The 20949-nt window shown below is 47.3% G+C and overlaps 1 protein-coding gene across 11 annotated transcripts in view; it reads left to right on the top strand.

The window, feature by feature from the left end:
* Positions 1–232: 232 nt before the first annotated feature.
* Positions 233–20949, top strand: part of NCAM1 (neural cell adhesion molecule 1) — an 88345-nt gene continuing 67628 nt past the window's right edge. For 2 of the 11 annotated variants that reach the window (XM_090123581.1, XM_090123573.1), the window contains exon 1: positions 233–451. In XM_090123581.1, the coding sequence (XP_089979707.1) occupies positions 400–451 (52 nt within the window). In that variant the 5' untranslated portion in view covers positions 233–399. The remainder of the gene's footprint in view (positions 452–20949) is intronic. The other 9 variants (XM_090123574.1, XM_090123575.1, XM_090123577.1 and 6 more) reach the window with 6 other exon arrangements.

Consider the following 20949-nt stretch of genomic DNA (forward strand, 5'->3'; position numbering starts at 1 on the left):
CCGTGCTACTCTGCACGTTGTGACAGCGACCAGCTCCGCGCATTGCCCCCCCTAAGAAGCCCGCCCCGCTCCGCTCCGCGCCGCGTTTTGCGGGCGGCCGACAGCGCCCACCGGCGCGGCCTATTTGAGGCGGGCGCGGGCGGAAGGACACGGCGGTGCCCGCCCGCTCCAGAGAGCGGCGCGCAGGGATCCGCGCGGTGCTGCGGCGCTGTCAGTCACGGCGGCGGCGCCGGGAGGCGGCCGGGGCGCAGCGGGCGGAGCGGGGACACGCGCGGAGCGGAGCGGCGCGAAGGGGACGCGGGGCAAAAACGGGAAGATCCATCCGGAGGGCCGCGTGGTGCTCCGCCCGCACGGAACGGCGATTTCGGAGCGGCCCCTCTCGCCCCCCCGCCGGCTGCGATGCTGCCCGCCGCCGCGCTGCCCTGGACGTTGTTTTTCCTCGGAGCCGCAGGTACCGGCGGGGCGATGCCGGCTGCGGGCGGGGGCTGCGGGGCGGGGGGAGACCCGGTTCTGGGGGCTGCGGGAGCGCAGACAATGGGCGGCGGGGTGCGGCCGCGGCGGGCGCATTGTGAGCGGCGGGGGGAGCGGCTGCACGGGAATGGGTGCGACTGCACGGGAGGGGATGCGGTCGCGGGGATGCGGTCGGAAGGGATGCGTCGCGAGTAATGCGACTGCGAGGGAAGGGATGAGATCGTACGAGACGCGGTTGCGAGGCGAAGGATGCGATCGCGAGGGGTGTGATCGTAAGGGAAGGGCTGCGCTCTCGGGGAACGGGATGCAATTGCAGGAGATGCAGTTGCACGGGAAAGGATGCGACCGCAAGGGATGCGTTCGCAATTAAAGAGCGGCTGCGGGCAATAAGAAGGAAAAAAGGCGAGCGGCGGAGCTGGGCGGCTGCGGCGGGGGAACGCAGCCGGGACGCGGCGGGGGGGCGCGGGGCGGCGGCGCGGGAGCGTGCGAGGGGCGCGCGCCGCGGCGGCGCGGAGAGCGGCGGCCGTGCACGAGCAGCGCTGCCCGCGCGGGAGGGGAGGGGTCGGCGGCGGCCAATCAGCGCCGGGCTGGAGCGGCCCCCGGGTCGCCGACGGCCCCCGCGACCCCCGGGGGGGTGGGCGCGGCCCCGGAGCCGGGCAGGTGCAGCGGGAGGTGCTGCCGGAGCCGCCCCGCCCGGCGCGATTCCCGAGCACCTGAAGCCCCCGCGCGGTGGATCCCCCCCCGTCCCCGTCTTTAACGCCCAGCATCGTTTGCTGCCCCGCTCCTGCGCGTGTTTATCCAATAATAGTAATTATGAATGCAGAGAGAGCGCCTGGGGAGCTGCGCGGCTGGGACTGGGCTGCTAAAGCTGCATGAAATGATGAATCCCGAGCCCAAATAAAATATTAAAAAGCCAGAACAAAGCGGCAGTGCTGTTGGTGGTGAAGGCAGCCCCAGCCTGTCCGTTCGGCGCTGTGTTATGGGATGCTCTGGGCTGGCACCGACCTCCCCGTGCTGTGATGGGGGAACGCCGTGCCGTGCATTCCCGTTGGCGCAGTGATGGTTTAATTTACTGCTAAATTAAAGCGATGTTCTCCCGTAACGTAGAGCTTGATTTATGGGTCCAGCAGATGGCTCGTCTCCTTTCATTTACATCCCGAGGGCTACGGTTTCATAAATAATAGTCTTTTATGTGAACCTTATCCTCTTGACCTAAGCAGAAGTCCTGGCTGGCGTGGTTTTGGGTTGTTGTTTCTTAAAAGACACTTAATATAGCAGTAACTGAATGAGTACCCGGTGTTTTAGCGTTAGGGATTGTGGCTGCTCTCCAGGCTGGAAGTGCCTTCGCTCCTCGGCTCATCTCCAGGAGCACATTTTACAGCCAGAGCTCCTTGCCACTGGGAAGCAGCGATTCCTTCCTTGTCATGGGATTTGGGGTTGGGTGTTTGCAGTTAGCGGCGTTTCGTTGGGTTGGTTGGTGGTTTTTGTTTGGCATCGCCATGGGTTTGCCTTGACCGGCTGTCAGAAAGCAGAACCAATCGGTGGGGGAAGGAGGAAGGAGCGCCGCATCTGCTGCCATCAGTCTGCAAGGAGCAGAGAAAAGCGTCAGTAAGAGACAAAAGCACGCTTTATTTTCTCGTTTAAAAGGTCGTCCTGCATTTTGCTCGTTATTTAACGCATCTGCTGTGATCGTTTGTGGAGAGAATGTATGATTCTGTTGTTCCTCTAACCCGCAGCTTGCAAATAGCGGGAGACGTTCTGAAGTTAATGAAAGTGCATGCAGAACCAGACTGGGGAGAAGCTGTTCTTTGGTGGTGTGTCGTAGCTTTTATCCAGGGGGCTGTTGGGAAAAGTAGGGCCATGTCAGCTTTTTCCAGGTAGAGTGAAGAGGTCGTGTCTTTGTTTTCCTGACTTTATACCCTTACAAAGATATGGTTGGCGGGCAGAAATAGTGGAGCAGTTGTTTTCTGAGGGCTGGATTGGGATTTTGGAGTCATTTTCAGTGTACAGTATGGGTGCCTGAAAGGAGACATCTATTTCCAGATACAAAGCAAAGAAAAACTATATGTTAAAATAATTCATTTTCCCCACTTATGGTCCGAGTCTGATGGTTTCCACTGTATTTAAGAGGGCAGATGATGGCAGTCCATGCAGCAGACAGACCGGCAGCACCGAAATCTTCCACGAGAGATGAGAGAAAAGCGTGTGCTGAGCTGTGCTGGGCTGTGAGCAGAGATGCTGATGTGTGTGAGAGCGACGGAAGCGAGCGGACAGCTTTGGTTGTGGCATTTTTGGGACTGGGATACAAATGGGCTCGGGCGTCTGAGGTGGGTTTTGTTTCATCACTTGCAGTATGTGTACTGCAGATACTTTGGTGGAGCCGTTGTTTGGACAGATGCGGAACATCAATAATGGCCTTAATCCTGGTAACGTCAGATCTTTGGGCAGCTGCTGACGGAAAAGCTTCTTTTTGGGAACGGCTGACAACTGAAGGTTCACGCAGTTTAGCAAGTGCAAATTGCTTCAGATAACTCAATACATTATAACTCTGGTTTTGGTCCATAGATGCTTCCTACTACATCCAGTTGGACTCAGTGATCCTTATGTGTCCCTTCCGGCTAGGGATACCCTGTGATTCTTTGTCTGCACAGTGGGGATGGTTTGATTTGCCAAGTGGAGGTGATAACATGGGTGAAGATGGATACAGCGATACAGCTCTGCGTGGTGGCATTTTGAGATTCCGAGCTTGGTTGGTGATGTCCAACCCATGCCTTGGATAGTGGAGTGAGCCGAAATCTAGACTGTAGGAGTGCTTTTTGGAAGATGTTTTTTGGCCCCAAAGGGAATGACAGGAACACACACTGTAGGAGAGGAATGGATGATTGTGTGGAGGGGATGTTGGTCAGGTGGTGAGTGAGAATTGGTGTCTCCATGGAAAAAATATTTCGAGTGGTTATTGGAATTGTGTAATATAGCCATACAGACGTTAGTTGATTATCACCACAATGAGCTTCTAATGAGGTAGTGAATATTATCTAAAATATTTCAAGTTTTGTAGAATTTATTGCTGTATTTAAAAAAAAAAAAAAAACACCCTGCTAATTAAAAAAAATGCTATTACTTACATGTATTTTTTAAATGTGATCTTTTTAACAAGAAGACTGGGATTCGTAAAACATTCAAATTCTTTTTTTTTTTTTCCCAACATCTTTGTAGCTGGGATATCCAGGGCTGCGTTTGAATATGACACAAAAGAAGAACGGTCAATTTGGCGTTGTTTACATAATATTGGCAAATTGGTCCTAATGTGTGGTATTACTGCATAATCTTATGTTTAAAATAAATAGTGGAAATAATTGAAGGAACCTCGGAATTTGGAAATGCCCGTTGGTGGTTCTTCGCATCCCACAAAAAGCGGGCTGTCTTTGCATATTAATCACTCTTTCAAAGGAAGTTTGCCTTATTTGCATTGTGCATGCACTGAGGAGTCCCATAGTGCGCCTGAGAAAAAAAGGGGGGGGGAAATCGGAATTGTTGTTCTGAAAAGGGTTTTTATTCCATTCAAGTGGAGGGACTGAATGCAGGAGAATTAGCGCAGTGTTTTGTAGAAGAACAGTCCCATTTGGTCACTGCGTCGCATGCGGAGCCGGCCTGGCTTTCCGAGCCCTGGGGGTGGGGTTGAGAGGGGAGCGACTCCTCCGTGTGCGATGTCATCTCTAGGGTGGGAGATGCCCTCAGCTCACCCTGCGTGCACTCCTTGGTGCCTGCCTTCTGAGTGCGGTGAGCAAACCTCCAGGCCTTTGGAAGGCGTACAGGAGACGTAAAGGCTGGGAGCATCTTCAGGTTGCCTGAATTTTGGAATGACAAGCTGTCTTAGGGGTGATCTTTGGTGCTGCGGTTTTAGGCTGCTGTGACTGTTGCTTTGGAGGAAAGTTGGGTCGATGTGTATGAGTCCTTCTGTCTTTTCTCCTTTTGTTTTCTATCGGCAAATTCAGGGAAGGTGAGCTTTCCTGTTGCTCTAGGCATCCTTGCACAAGGCAGGATCTAAAGTTCAAACTTCAGAAATTTGAACTTCAGGGAATGATAGAATGGAAGAGTTGTAGAATATCAGGTTGGAAGGGACTCCCAGGGATAAAACCTATAGAAGGGCTCAGCTTGGAAGGGAGCTCAGAACCCACCCAGTGCCACCCCCGGCCGTGGGCAGGGCTGCCCCCCACCAGCTCAGGCTGCCCAGGGCCCCATCCCACCTGGCCTTGAGTGCCTGCAGGGATGGGGCACCCACAGCTCTGGGCAGCAGTGCCAGCGCCTTTTGGCTTCTTCTTCATCATCTGGCTCCACGCAGGACCAGCTAAAAGTGAACCAGCAGTGAAGAGGTGTGCTGGAGAAGTTTCGGTGAGTGATGGCTCTCAATCTGTTTTGCTTGGTATCCTAAATGAGAAGATGTGCAGATAAAACATGTGGCACGACATGTAGGAGCATTGGCCTGCTGGTTGTAGCTGTGGCTGTTAGGAGCAGCATTGCCAACACATTCTGCTTTCAGAACAGGTGAATCCAAATGTGTTCCTTTGCTGATATTATTTCTATTGGTGGCAATGAGGAAATAAAGACATCTGTGAAAGGGAGAAAATGTAGCTGGGATAACTGATGTAATTGCTGTACTTTCCGAACCCAGAGACGTTACCATATGCTTGTGTTTAATCAATAATATTGAGCTCTGCTGTTTGCTAAAGACTCTGCTATCTCTTTTCTTTTGCTTATCCTTGAATTATCTACTAATTGGGCATATTTTCTTACACGGAAATAAGTTAATTTTGTGTAGCTAGGAAAACATGAGATACTGTTCTACTAACGTGGATTCCATAAGGTTCTGGCCCAAGTGTGAGCCAGTGGCAGTTTGGGATATTCAGGCTGGGGTGAATTCGCTGTGATTTATTTCTGGAAGGAGCTTTTCAGGTTACAAGAATAGAGCTGTTGCTGTTTTGGTTGTTTTCTGTAACAGCAGATAGCTTTTTTTGCTGTCTGGGCAGTAGATGGTTGGGTTTGTGGTTGGTTTTGTGACCGTGAGAAACGTAGGTGTGCATTGGTTGATGCTTTTGCTCCATTCTGGTAAAACAATGTGCCCAGTGCACTTGGAAAGCCCTTTAATAAGCAGTTTAAAATCGTCGTAGCTGAGGGTTTAAATAGCACTTATCAGTGTGCTCACAGCTTTCATTGGTGCAGTTCGCGATCTGGAATGCAAACTGTATGCTGACAGTATCGGCTAATTACAATTTTTCAAGAACTTGATTTTGTGTTTTTTTGAATGTGTTAATACTGAGAGAAACAGTCATCAGGCACTTGTGTATAGCATTGCAGAAAATATAATCAACAGCTGCTTGTCCAAGTAACTTATTAAATTATTACAAGCCTGCGGAATTCAAAAGAACAGACAACTGTAAACATGCTCCAATTGTGGTGCTTTCAAGAGATAATCTCTTAGAAGTGTAACGTGCATCCAGGGCTGGGAGCAGGCGTGCAGTGCCAGTCTGGAGTCTCCCAGAAGCTTTTGGAGTTCAGTCTGCTCACGGGCCGTGGTGCAGCTTGCAGGAGGGCAGTGCACGCAGGAAGGGAGTCGTGCTACAGCAGCATCAAGGAAATAAAGTGTGGCCGTGTGCTTCTGTGTTGTGGCACTGTGTTGTTGGCGTGTTATTTTGTGAATGTAGTCGATTTATTGGGATGTGCAGAAGTACCTGTAAGCGGTATTTTTAGGGGAAAAAAAAAAAAGAGGAAAGAAAGGTATTTTCTTATCAGGTGGAGGGCTTTATCTTATCTCCTCCTTCCTAAGGATGGCAGTGAGTTTAGGTGGTGAGTGAAAGCAGTGCTGCTTATTCCTGTGGAATTTAGCACTTTAAATGGATTAGAACTATAAATATCTCTGCCTGACTTTGTGTCAGATCCGGACACACTTATAAGTACCCACGTTTACTTATTTGATGTACATTTAACAAGAATTCCACAATTCTGCTAAATGATGAAGTAAATGCAAGTTCCTTAGGAGTCACCAATTGTTTTGTTAAAGAGAAAGTAAAGCAAAAGGTCTGTGATGGGTTGGGGCTTTCTTCTGCACTGCGTTTCTTCTGTGTGCCCATGGCTGGGCGAGGGTCAGCCTTGTGTTCCTTGTGCTTTGTGGGTGCAGGGTACTGATATTTCTTTATCCACATATCAAACCCATTCTGAGCTGTTCTGTGCCAGCAGAGATCGCATGCAGCTCTGCAGTCAGACTTACTGTAGGGTGGGGAGGCACAGGTTGCCCAGAGAGGCGGTGGTGCCCCGTCCCTGCAGACAGCCAAGGTCAGGCTGGAGGGGCTGTGAGCACTGCTGGAGCTGTGGGTGTCCCTGTGCACTGCAGGGAGGCACCAGGCGGCCTTCGAGCTCCTTTCCGTCCCAAACCATTCCACGATCAATCAACTTACTGTCAGGAAGTTTTGATATTTGTAACCGAGGTCATAAATTAAGGGCAGTGCAGTGGAAGGGATGGTGTGACAGCCCTGCGCCAGGTTTGCGCTCCAAGCTCCGCTAGGTGGCACTCACTGGTTGTTCTCTTTGTGAAGTTGCTTTCTCTAGGGGGGGAAAAAAAACCAAACACACTTTGTGGATAATGGTGGGGGTTTTTGATTTCGTTTGGAATAATAATTATAAATAAATCCTTGGAGATAATTAACACATAACTGTTTACCTCGTGTATGTGGTGTTCTTCATAACCCTGTGCTTTTGAAGTAGAATGATGAACTGATATTTTGGGTGAGATCTCACAGTGAGATTGAAGCACATCATCAAAACTAAGGTAGGAGAAAAGAGGGGGCATCTGTGACAGTGGGGGGAAGAACGCAGGTAAATTCATCATTAGCCCTGAACCAGCAGCTGGTGTGTTTGGCTGCGCACGGGTCTGACGCCTTTGCTTTCAGCAAATCAGAAGAATTTGATGGGCGGGCAGATTAACTTTCCATAATTCTGTCTCAAGACATCTCTCTACTCAGAAGCTTGGTTGGATGAAGGCAAGAGTATTTCCAGCACGTTGCAATCATCCGAGTTCTATCTTTAGTGAGCGTCAAAATGATTCAAACGTGATGGTGCAGAAGGGCATTGGCTATGACATGAGCATATTTTATTCCCACACAAAGGGTAGAAGGGCCATGATGGCTATTTTTGTCTGTTTGATACACAAAGGGTTCTCAGCAGAGATCCTCCGTATCACACCCAGCTGATCTATAGATCTGTATGTGCTCTGTGCAAAGATAACAGCTTTATCAGATAGCTCGGCTGCGTGTTGCTCGCTGGCCTTGAGTGCATGCTTCCAAGAAAGATGTCTGGAGCTGGTTGCCTTTGATTCAGCTAGGGCTTGATTTGTAGCTTGCTCGGGGGAAGTTTGGCTTTGCTGTTGGTAAACTGGCTGAGGAAGAGAACCTTCTACCACAAATACCATCCCAGGGCACCTCCCGCTTGTGCACAGAAGGTCGCTCACTCGGTAGAGCTCGTACTTGGGGATGTGCAGTAACTTCTATTCTGTCATCTTTTTCCTGTGTTGCCAGTGCTATCAAAAGGTGTCTTTGATGGCACTGTAAATACGTGAGCTTCATATGGACCCCGGTTTCAAGCCAGCAAGGGAGATTTTTAGGATGCTCAATGAGAATAAATGCTGAATAAGGCTTTGTTCTACCAAACAGTAACTTATTTTCTTCATTTAATCTTGTTTTCCGCCAAGCTGAGGGAAGCCTTAAGCAGCGTTGTAGTTCTGCATCTGTTGCTTAGGATCCAGAATGGTGGATAACTCAACCGAGTGCTGCAGAAGAGAAATGCAGCTTCTCTTCAGATCAGCATGTGGACTACAGAGCTCTGGCTGTTGTGTTTGCAGTGTGCGTAGGTCCTCTGGTCTCTGTCCCTCCACAAAGAAAATTGTGCTCTACGTTCCTGGGAAATGATTTGCAAGTGAGTGGCTCTTTCATACAAAACAGACTTCTCTTTTTGCTGTTGAAAATATCTGCCTTCTGTCTGCCTGGTGTTGGAGGGGATGAAGGGTTTTGGGAAAACATCCTACAGCAGTTTTGAGGATCTCAAATCTTACTCCCCTGTGCAGCAGCTCTTTCAGCCATGTCGTTCGGGCGTTAATCTTTCAAAATCTGTCGAGATGTTTGCACTGACAGTGGTTTAATTGGGCAAGGCACTGTACTGATGCACATGAGGGGGTTAAGATATTCTTGTCCAGTTGGCAATCTACCTTCTGGCATTTTTCTTTTAGGTGCCATGAGACAATCTGATTCATGTTTTGATATTCTTTGTTGCTTTTAGTTGTGCGGGTTTTTTTCCCCCCATTGAACTCTAGATTCATTTGTTAGTCTGGCTTCTAATATTTAATTACAGTTATGTTTCAGCAGGTATAGCACACTGGTCTGCATAGGCTCCTCCCATCAAAATGGTAGGCTTTTAAAATACAGTTTGCTGTTTATTTCCACTTGATGCCATTTATTTTCACAGAAATGTATGTACATCGGGCATTTAGAGCCATAAAGTCATAAAGGTTGGAAAAAACCTCTGAGATCATCCAGTCCATCCATCCACCTACCACCAGTGTTGCCCACTGGCTGTGTCCCTCAGTGCCACATCTCCACTTTTCCTGAACACCTCCAGGGATGGTGACCCAACCACCCCTTTGGGCAGCTGTGCCAATGCCTGATTACTGTTTGGTATCAGGAAGAGCTTCTCCAGCAATGTGCAAAGACCTTTCAGGCAGTATAACCTGAATATAAATGTATAGCTGATGTTAATTATTTGGATCTTATTCAGGCATATGCTACTGAATAAATTTTTTATGGAATTTTGTGAAAATGGATTACTGCTTGGTTATAACTATATTCTCCAGTGACTTTTCCCACTGCCATTTGTCTGTTCTTCACAGTATCTGCTGCTTGTTTGCAGCATATGGTTGACCACTTTGCAATTTTGATAGGACTGTATGAATGCACCGTTACCAACGCTGTTGTGTTGGGGGAGCTGCAGGCTGAAGGAACACCTCTGTGTGCTGTCCCAGGCCGGGGCATTGGGTGCCTGCTGTTCTTCAGACGCACAACCCGACCAACTGAAGATTAGCCTCAAAAGAGGAAGTTTGGCAAAGTGTGTCTGGGTCTGTTTGAGCCGTTCTGTGTGGACAACCGTTGGGGGCGGCGGGTTGGGACACGGCGGGGGCGAGAGTGAGGTCTGCCTGCCAGAACAGAAGGTGGAATAGTAATTTATTATCTTCCATTCTTTGAAAACAGATGGAAAACACTGTGCTCATAAATTTGCAAGGGAAAGAATTTTGGAACCAGGCTTTGCATATGCCTTCCTCCCCCCTCCCCCCCCCACACACCTTTTTGTTTTTTGCTTGCTTAGAAAAACAGAACAGTGAGATCCATCGGTGGGAGGAAACTGTGTGGTGTTCAGCAGAGTGCTGCTGGGATGGGCAGTGCTTCTGAGGGTCCCCAAACATCCAGCAGGGCTGTGAAATAGAGGGAAAGTGCATCAGTAACATCAAAAGGTAACCTGAAGTGTGGAGTGAGGCCGTGGAGGAGATGGCACTGAGAGTCTTAGGATTCCTGGACACGTGGCATTACATTAGAAATGTTTGATTTGGACATCTCGATCTGAGGTGCCTCAAGTCAGTGGCTTTCTTTTGTTTGTCTGGGTTTTTGTTTGTTTGTCTTTTCCTAATAAAACTGGAAAACAGCGTGAATGTCAACAGTAGATGGAGGCATTTCTGTTTAATGGAAGGTTTGGGTACCGACCACTTCTCCCCCATCATTCCTGTTTGTAGTGTATTGACATCATCTGATGAAAGGATAAAATTTAAACTCCGAAGCTGTGACTTGCTTCTTCCATTTCCCGCTATGAGAGATTCCGTTTCTTTTTTCTCCTTATTTCATAAAATAAGAAGAATTATAACACCGTTATTTCCGGTTAGAAGCTAATCAGGTCCCATATGAGCCTCGTCTGATTCATTATGGATTACTGCTCTAGAATTAGAAAATGGCATTATAAATCATGATGTCATCCCTAGCAAAGCAATTCATGCACGAGCTCCTGGAGCTGCCCATCGCCGGCAGCTGCACCGCGTGCTGCGCTGCGGGGAGGGACAGGTGGGTCTGACACCAAACTGCTTCCAGTGCTGTTTCTTTGTTTAGCACTGAGCTCCCAGTGCTGGGTAGGACGCGGTGCAGAGCTCTCCATGCAAGGCTTTGGCTGGAAATGGCTTAGGAATTTAAACTCCAGCGCTGTGTCAGAATCTTAGCAGCGCTGTGTTTTATAAGCAGCAGCTTTTCGTGCTGACTGATAGATGAGAAGGAAAAAATTGGCCTTCTTCAAGGGGAAAAATCGAACTTAATTGAGGGGGAAGTGCACTTCAAAGGGGAAAAAATCCTAGAGCTGAGAGAGAGGCTGTGGAAAAACTTCTAATTGAAGTGACTTTACATTTTGGCAAAGCACAAGCAGCTATTTCTGCTTAGAATTTGTGAATTTAGAATTAAGTTTGGGGCTGGTGTAAAGTAACTAAGATTTTTCTTTTACCTTGCCAACGAAACGGTTTCCTTACTATCTCTAAAACCTGTGGTAGATGTTTCAGGCTGAACTAAGCAGTAGGAGATGGAGAGTTCTTTGCTCCTTATGAGTGCCTGTAAACAAAAAGATGCAGTAAGACCTCGTTGGGGTGTTCAGACGGGCGGCCTGGTGGAACATAACTGCAGCTCTCAGCTTCCAGAAGCAGCGATTTGAGGCATCCCTTAGATGTTGGCCAAGTGGAAGACCTGCATCCACAGTGGGAATTGGTTGTGTTGGGGTGCTCCTGTACTGCTGGGGGTTCTTGTGGTGGTCTTCAGGTGCTGCACATCTCCAGGTCTGCTCGAATTCCAGAGAGAGGAAATGTTGGATGGGTGTGAACACGTATAGCAAGAATAAATTCAGAAATACCAATCAGTGTGTGGCTATCTTCTTGCTTGTTAACTTCTAACCCCATAAACGTATTTGGCTTTATATTCAGAGTTTTCTATATGGGATTGATACATGGGATTTTTCACACAGAGGGTGGTGAGGCACTGGAACAGGTTGCCCAAGGAGGCTGTGGATGCCCCATCCCTGCAGGCATCCAAGGCCAGGCTGGATGTGGCTCTGGGCAGCCTGGGCTGCTGGTTGGTGACCTGCACACAGCAGGGGGTTGGAATTGGATGAGCACTGTGGTCCTTTTCAACCCAGAATCTGTGATTCTGTGATTGAACAGTTGTATCTGACTGCCAGGTTTCAAGGAAGCTTACTAATACAGTCTCATTTATATTTTCAACAGCGATAACTTTTATTTCAGAACAACAAGTCATGTTCTCACAGGGCTTTTGTTGTTTTACTAAATGACAGAAGTGACTAAATTCATGCTTTATGCATACATCAGACGCCACATTCTCATACCATCTGTTACCAAACTTTGAGATTTTGTTTTTTGCCAGTTTGCAGCAATTTTAGGAGGAAAAGGGGAAATAGAGCAGGTGATGAAGAGTAAAAATCTAATGGGATTTGGGCGATGCAGAGCATTGTGTGCGTTTCGTTGTTAGTGTAATGGCAGGAGAAGTATCCATGTTGGGATTTTAAGCTGTTCATTAGCCTCCCACAGAAGATACCCTGTCATTAACCAGTCGCTGTTTCTTTTTTTTCTTTGAAAAGCGTTTATAGTTGTGATTGCGGTTCATTATCTCTGATGAACCAAAGGATGTCCCGGGAGGAAACGGCTGATAACAAAATCACCTGTGGGTTGGTTCCAATTCACACCACATCCTCCTGTGTACGCGGTTTAATGAGCTTATATAATAGAAAGATACCTCATTCTGTATATTAACTCCTAGCTTGTCCTATTTTGGAGCTTCCCGGTTGGAAGTTGATGTTTGCTTGCTGTAGTAGCTGTTATTTGGGTTTGGTTTTCCTCCTTTCAGTAGGTGCAAGAGGAGAAATCATTGAAGTGCATATTTAATTATTTGTGCGTTGGTGGTGTAAAGCTTTCAGTTTACTGTTTGACACAAAAGCCTTCAGAACTGTCTTCTGAGGAAATGGAATCAGCATGAGAACAAGCAAGGCGTAGTGTTCTCCATCAAGAGAAGAAGATGGGTCTCAACAAGAACCCAAACACCTCATCATTGAGGAGTCAGGACTGATCCTGTGTAGGCAGGGCTTCATTTAGAGGTCAGAAAAACGGGCAGGGTTCCTTTTTTCTGTTCCAAGGAAGTCCTATCCTGTCACCAGAGTGAATTCCTGAAATCCCTAAATCTCTGCAAGGTTTAAATCTGATATTTCAAAACTGTTCTTATCTTACCAAAACACCTCAAAGTGCTCAGTATTTTTTGCTGGCCATCTTAAAGGATGTTCAGGTGTCAGCAGCCGATAATTAATTTCCTCATTGACTTCATTGGCTTTCCGAAGACGTGTGCATATGTGTAGGTGTTGGAGTTGCTTCATCAGGAGGCAGCCTTTGTCTGTGCAGAGCATGTTTTGGAATTGTACAAAATGTTTGTGATGAGCAAAGGACCTGCAGATCTTCCATCGTCTTGTGCTGCAGCCGTGTTATAGCCAGTGCTAGGTTTGTAGTGCTAATGAAGGTCACTGTGTCTTACGTGCACTCATTAGATTTCTCAAGTGTCTTTGATGCTTTGGAGTGTTTGTCAGGATGCTGGACCGTGGGAGGTGTTTTCCACAAGGAGTGGCACAGATGGGATGCAGTCTGCTTTGGGCTCACCCTTTCTTGTGCCGTGTGTAGGGATCCTGCTTTGGCAGGGGGGTTGGACTCGATGATCTCTGGAGGTCCCTTCCAACCCCTACGATTCTGTGATTCTGTGTGGGATCGGCGTGGTGTGCACACTGCTGTTGTGTTGTGTGCCTTCCTGTAGGCTCTGGTGGGACATTGGAATGCTGTATCATCACCAGAAGCAGAAATAGTCAGGTATGTGATCAGAGGGCTGGAGCAGCTCTTCCAAGAGGACAGGCTGAGGGAGCTGGGCTTATTCAGCTGGAGAGAAAAGGCTGAGGGGAGACCTCACTGTGGCCTGCCTGTACTTAGAGGGAGCTTATGAACTGGAGAGGGAGCGACTGTGTGCAGAGCCTGGTAGTGAAAGGACAAGAGAAACAACAAGAGGGGAGATGTGGGTTAGCTGTGGGCAGCAATGCTGTTGTCTGAGGGCGGTGGGGCACTGGCACTGCTGCCCAGAGCTTCATGGTCTGTCTGTCCAACCTGAGCCGTTCTATGATTGTGATTAGTGCACGCTCATTTCGCTACAGGAACAAGATGGGGGTAAAACTCAGCTACCTACAGAAACAAAGTAAAAGCTGTATCAGACAACGCAAAGTTGAGTGCAGTTAAAGCTAAAACAAGCAAGATCCTGATGTGTATGAAGAATGATGTAAAATAATGGCTGTGTTTTAACACCAGCCTCCTGATCGTGGAATTGGATGAGCTGGAAGGGACCCATAAAGGTTGTCTAATCAGTGATGTACTTGCAAAAGGAATACTGTGCTTATTTCTTACCAGCATCCTCTGTGGCACGGAGTTTTTTGCAATCTTTTTACTGTTTCTTCTGAAAAGTTGTCTTAATTTCGTGCTGCTTTCTATTTGTTAAATTTTAGCAGAAGGCTGTAGATAACTGGCATTCAGACAGTGGTTTGCACGTCTTTGAACTCAACTGTTTCTCTCCATGTGAAATGAACATTAAAACACTGTTCAGTACAGATGCCCTTTTACACAGCTGACACTGCTTGTACAAGCAAAACTATCATATGCAGCCAAAGAACAGAAAAACGGAAATAATCAGATGCCAGCAGCACGAGCTGTATAGCGATCTATTCAGCTGTCTCCCCACAACGCACTTCCAGAAGAACTTAGAGCCAAGACTTCACTTGGCAGTGGTTGCTTGATTTTTAATTCATTTAAATGATCATCACCTCCTAGAAAACACTTGACTAAATTTTCATGTTTTAAGATGTTTTAAGACTTGTCAAAATTATATGGATGAGATCTATTTCATTTGATATGAAGGGCTTAAAAGCATGTGAATTCTCAGCGGTGGCTGAAATTCTGCTGGTGCTGTAATTCACTAACAGAGTGATGATGTGAATTTTTCCATGAAGGGGAAAGCTCTCCTGTTTCTTTATATGGTGAGGGGACTCTAAAAAAATGGCTTTACCTGTCAGCATCTAAAGGGGCTGTGAGAAGGGAGGGGACGGACTCCATAGTGGGGTCTGTGTGATAGGAGAAGGGGAAATGGCTTCAGACTCCAAGAGGGGAGATTGAGGCTGGAGATGAGGAAGAAGGTTTGGCACTGAGGGCGGTGAGGCACTGGCACAGGTTGCCCAGAGAGGCGGTGGTGCCCCGTCCCTGCAGACAGCCAAGGTCAGGCTGGAGGGGCTGTGAGCACTGCTGGAGCTGTGGGTGTCCCTGTGCACTGCAGGGAGGCACCAGCTCCCTTCCAACCCAAACCATCCTATGGAAATAGTCCTGTTCATGTAGGCACCAAATTGGTGGCTTGGCTGCACCAAATGCATCAGGAAGGCCACAGCTGCTGTAGCAGCAGCGCTCCCTCCTTGCAGCACTGGGCTCTCGCTGCTTCCTAGGAAGCACACAGAGATCACTGCTGGGATGATACACTGGCTTCCTTCTTTCTAATGGGGAGAACAACTGATTTCATCCAGTTTGCTTTGCTGAGAGGCACATTCCTGACTGATTACTGTCACGCAAAGCAGTGTTGCTGGGAGCGGAGCTCTCTGGTGCCTGCTTCAGGAGCAGCTCGGATCTGGCTGCCCAGTGTGGGGATGAGGATGGAAATGGGAGTTTGAAAGTGATGGGTGTAGAAATAAAATAGCCATTGACCTCTGAGGAAAGAAAGGACCCTTGTTCTGTTCCTTCAGCTGTCTCTTCTCAGTGGGGAACTCACGTTTGGTTTTCTGGTTTCATTGTGATAGATGGTGCCTTGTCTGTCTGTAGGTGTGATCTTAGATATCTTACTGTATTTAAGCTAAATTCGTTAGAGTTCTTTAGCAACTTAGAAATTAAGTTCTGTAGAGTTTCCATTTGATTTCTTTCTTCGCGTGACACCTCATTTCATTGATGAGGAGCACAGTATCATTAGGACAGCATGAGGGAGTGCTCATTGATGGTGCTGTCCTGAGATCTGTCCTCTGTGCCATGTAAGCCTTTAGGAAGTACGGACTGCTTTACTCATGTATGAAGTGTTCATCTCGAGGCAAGGCCAGGCTGGATGTGGCTCTGGGCAGCCTGGTCTGTTGGTTGGCGGCCCTGCCCATGGTAGGGAGGTTGAAACTAGATGATCTTTGAGGTCCTTTTCAACCCAGGCCATTCTATGATTCTATGATGCACAGTCATCTCAATATATTTCCCTTTTTAAGGATTGCTGCTGTACAAAATGTTCTCATGAACTCTTTGCACAGCTGCTCCTGAGGAAACTCATTTGAGGTTTTTCCTTTTTTTTGAGAGGTTCGTAATTAGCGGCAGTATTGTTAGTGTGACTCTAATGAACGGGGCAGTGTGCTGGAATGAAAAACTCTGCTTCCCTGTTGTCTGTCCCTAGCTGATGAAGGACTTGGCCAGACACTGCATGGTGCTGCAGGATGAACAAGAGAGCTATTCAGAATTACAGTTTTCTTACGAAAACAAATATGGAAAATTTGCACGCTTGTCTCGCTTCTTGTCCCGAATCACATCTCATAGGTTTGACTTTGTGTAGTTATTATCCAGGAAGAAGAAAAGGGACCTCTCGTTGGTCACACCCAGGATATCCGCGACAGGTATTTAGGGAACGGGATGCCTTTGTGCACTGAGTGCCGTGGTGTTGCTGACTGCTGTTGCTGTGCTCTGCCATGTTGTGCTTTGCTGCAGTTGCAGAGGAAGATCTCGGCCATATTTGGCCTTTTGGTGAATACAGGTCAGGAGCTGAGTGCTACAGACGGCATCGGCGGCCTTTGCAGCATGAAGGCATTTCGTGTAGTCAGTCTGTATTTTTTCTTCCTTTTGCTTTTTTTCCAGGGCTTTTGCTGGTCTTTTTTTATCACTTTCTATCAGCAAAGTAAAATCCTTTGTGGTACCGTGGCCACGTACCGGGCTGTTCCTTCTGATTTTCATTTTATTGCAGCTCTTTTTTCTTAGTATTCCACGCTTTCCTATTAATTCCTGACACAGAATAAATAAGAAATAAAGCAAAATATGATTTCCTGCAGTTATTTTGCCCATTAGAGGCAAGCAGAAATACGTACTGTTTGCCTGGTTTCCTTTGGTGCTTGTTTGTTGAATCAATAAACAGCACCAATCTCCTGACACATTCATTCATCTTGAGCTTTTTCAAGAGAATCTGATGTGACACAACAAACAAAGCACCAATCAAACACACCACCACGTTCTTCTTCCTCTCTTTCATTCCTATAATTCTCTCAGTTGGAATAATGCATATTGAATGATTTTTGTGGTGGTATTTCAATTTGTGAGGATAAAGGCAGATATGAGTGTGTTTTCCTCCCTCTTTGTGAAGACATTTCAAAATAATACAGAAGTGCATCTAAATATGAACTAGGTTGCTCGTTTCCTCTAGAGGAAGATTCTTAGTGTTGGTAGCTGTATTCTTTTCTGGAACACACAGTAAGCAGCATCTAAAATATTGATGTCACCGTCTGCTGCCAATGCAGTGATTGATCTGCATGGGGCAGTCAGGTGACTGAAGACAGCCTGAACTTAGATGTGGTCTCGTGTATTTTCTATTGTGTAGTTTTATTTAAACACAACCCAAGGGAGGAAGGTCCGTCCCCTTGCCTCTCCTAAGGGCTCAACAATTCTATCACTCATTTTGTGTCCATGCAGGTAAGGCTCTGTCTGTGTCTTTGTTCACCATCACCACGTAGACTCAAAAGCAAATATCAGCAACCTGAAAGTCATTTTCATACTGGAATGAATGGAACACCCGAGTTTATGCAAGAGTTTGTTTAAACTGGAGTTTATCTTCACGTCTGTTGTTTTAAGGACAGGTCCTACTGCTGTCAGTGATTTGCTGTGCAGGGTTGCACTCCCTTCCTGCTTTGATGTTTGTGTCACTGAGTCAGATCATACCTGCCAGCTGAACTAGTTCACATCCTATTTCTGTTGCATGATAGAAATTGTTAAAATATGTCAGAACTCAGAGGAGGTGTCACAGAATTCTGATTTCCTATGAAATCTCTGCTGGCTCAGTGCATCAGTCTCCTTTTGTTCAGGATCTGTTTACCTGCTCCATGTCACTTCATCTTGCAGTGAGAAATACAGGTCTCCAGAACTTGTCTAGCTCCCTCGGATTTGCAGACAATAATTAAGCAAGTATTAAAATCTCCTCTGTGTACAAATGGCTGCAGAAGCCCACGTGTCCGAGCGCTCATTGGAGCAGTGGTGACCATTCCTACTCATGCTTGGTAGCTAAGCTCGTGTCAGGACTTTTGTTTCAAACACCCGCTGTGGCTTTGTGAAATTTGCCACTTAGGAAGCGATTCCATCAAGAAGATTGGTTTATGTAACTGCATATTGCTCGCCATTAAAACTTCATGGGGCTTCTGTTAAACAGTCATTCTGACCTTGTTTATATGGGACTTGATGAAACTAATGGGGTTGCACTGTACAAGCCTTGTATAATCCATTCCCTGGGGGTGTCTGAAAGGCTGCTCCCTTATGGTTTTTAAGGACTGTCCATCCAGCAATCCGTTCATCGCTCTGATTGTTTAGGAGAAGAGCATCTTTGCATTTTGTGCAAAGCAAATCAGCATTGTTTTAATTCCTTCATACAAACTCGTTCTAGAAGAGTTGGCTGCTATTAACGTGTACATCTTTTTTCACTGATTTTATGTGACTGAGGGTAAGTGTACTGAAAAACATGTTTAATGGCTCATCTACTGCATGAAAACTGCAGCAGTGCAGTGTTGTGCAGGTTTGTTCCTGACTACCCATCGGCCACATTGTTTGTTCTGCTTTTGTTAGTCCAACCTTTTGTTCCCCATTCCCTTCTGTTTCTGCCAGTTTGCTGTGTTTGCCTCAGGTAGGAACTGCAGTCAGTTGCACAGCATCCTGTGAAGTGAGAGCTGTTCATAATAATACATTTAATGTATATTGTCGATATATCAAAATTAAGCTTTTCATTATGCTTAATACCGGATTAACATCTTCAAAGTCTAATTAGATCATGAAAGCCTAGTCATTATGCCGCTATGAGATGCAGTTGATAACACAGATGCCATGATTCACTGTTTATTACATCTCATGCTCTAGCATCGGTTAACTTTGTTGTGCTGATTATGAACAGGGTAAGAGTGATGGATGTGGAAGGGCCTTTCCCTGGGAATGAAAAGGACGTAGCAGTGTGTTTTTGCCATTAGCTGAGGAAGTATGCAATTCTTCCTTCCACATCTGGAGATACGAAGCTGCCTGGCTGTCCTGCTTTATTGGCTGACTGTGGGGATGAAGCTCAGTAATACCAGCAGGAGGTACTCCATACCCACAGCACTGCTCTGTGAGGATGCAGTCTGGGCAACTCACAGCTACCAGTGACATACACAAGTTCTGATCTTCTGCAGTTCTCTCTGTAAGAACTAAAATGCAAACGAAGTGAAAGCATTTTTAATGTAGAAAATTCATGTAGATTTTACTGTAATTGGATTCTCCGACTGAGGGACTTCGCAAGCCTGGAAAGATTTCTGCCAAATGGGATTTTATCTTTGCTTCCTTAGGCAGATGTAGTTGCTGGAAGTTACAGCCTTCTGGAATTGGTTTAAATTTAGTAAATGTAATAGCAGCTTCACAGTGCCAGGAGACTTGTGACACTTCCTGAGGAATGCACCCTGGGCTGGACGTGGGCTTCCAGGACTTTGTTCAAGCAAATGGAGCTGCTTGGTTCTAGAGAGATGACTGCTATGAGAATGCTGCTGTGCCCCAGTGCTTCTGCATCAGACTTTGCTGCTGGCCTTCCTGCTGAAGAGAAAAGGAGGTGCCCAGGGGTGAGTGGGAGAAAAGCACAGCTGAGGTGCTCACAAAAAAACAACCACCAAACCAACCCTTAGATGCACATGGGCTCCTGCACCGTTTTGTTTCAGGTCTTCAAGCAAGCAGGGTCATGGTGGAAATCCAGGAGTCTGTCACCTTAAGATCCTTGCCTTTCCACGGAGCGTTCATTTAATTTTATGGCACAATTCATTCCTGAAGCAGCAGGCAGTTAAGCTGGATGAAGGACTGGAGGTTTCCTGAAGGCAACCAGTTTGCAGCTGGAAAAGCACTGCAGCATCAGGCTGCAAGCAGGAACGCCTGGCAGCATGTTTCCTGAAGGCTGAAGGTAGCTGGGAATTTCCATCTGGCCGCTAGCAAACAGCCCAGCTTACAGCAGAACGATGCCCAGCTGCCATCTGAGCATGCTCTCTTCCTTTGGGAAGGAGCGCTGAGGCTGTGGCCATGCAGTACAAGTTCAGCTGCTTCACTGCCACGTGATTTAATGAGCGGTCAGGGCGTGTGCTGATAACCGCCCCATTTATAGCGCCGAACAATGCGGATCATCTCGTGGGCTGTAATTAACGAGGGATTCAGTTCTACAAAACTGCTGCATCCATTTTGAACATCTTTAATTATAGGCACCAGCGTGCGGTGTCGGAGAATGGGGTAATTCGTGTCTTATTAGGAACGTTCCCATTCCCACACGAACGCACCTTTTTAGGGAAAAAGAAAGGAAAAAAAAAGCTGTCAGATGTTAAATGCAGCGTGGAAGGGTGTGGTGGGGATGGTGAAGCACGGACTGCTTCCGTGTGCAGTGTGGGCACAGGGGGTGGCTCTTCTCTCTCTGTTCTCACGGGTTTGTCAGCTGTGTAAATGCCTTTTGTGGCCCATCTGCTAATTGCTGCTGTGGCATTTTCCATTTGAGCTCCATTCTGATCCCTTGGCTTTTTGACTGTTTCGTTGGGGGGTTTTTGTGCCTATTTCAATGGCTTTGGTTCAGTGGAGGACGTAGTGCTGATCGTGGGGAGGACCCAGCTGTGCTGGTTGTGTTCCCCCTGGCCCTGTGTGAGCTCTGGGGATATCCTCAGTTCATGGCCGAGTGCCAGCAGGTAAGTCACAGCACAGAGGGCTGTCTGAAGGGCTCTGTACCACTCCCCAGTTCAGCACAGGCGTTCTCATGGCCATTCAGATGCATTCGTACTAGGAGCAGTAGTTCTCATGCAAGACAAGGTCTGTAGTGCAAAAAACACCACTGTGAGAGGTGTAGGGGAATGGGGGAGGCAGCAGTCACAATGGGAGATAGCACGAGTGCAGCATCTCCCTGTGGCTAATTTGCAGCTCTATCACTGGTGAGTGTGTAATCTGCAATGGTAATGAAGACAGAGTGACTTGTTTTGTGCTTTTCTTCTGCTGTTTCTGTGCTCCTCTGACTTTCAAGG

Source organism: Phasianus colchicus, chromosome 23, assembly GCF_987193195.1.
Source record: "Phasianus colchicus chromosome 23, bPhaCol1.hap1.1, whole genome shotgun sequence".
Taxonomy (NCBI): domain Eukaryota; kingdom Metazoa; phylum Chordata; class Aves; order Galliformes; family Phasianidae; genus Phasianus; species Phasianus colchicus.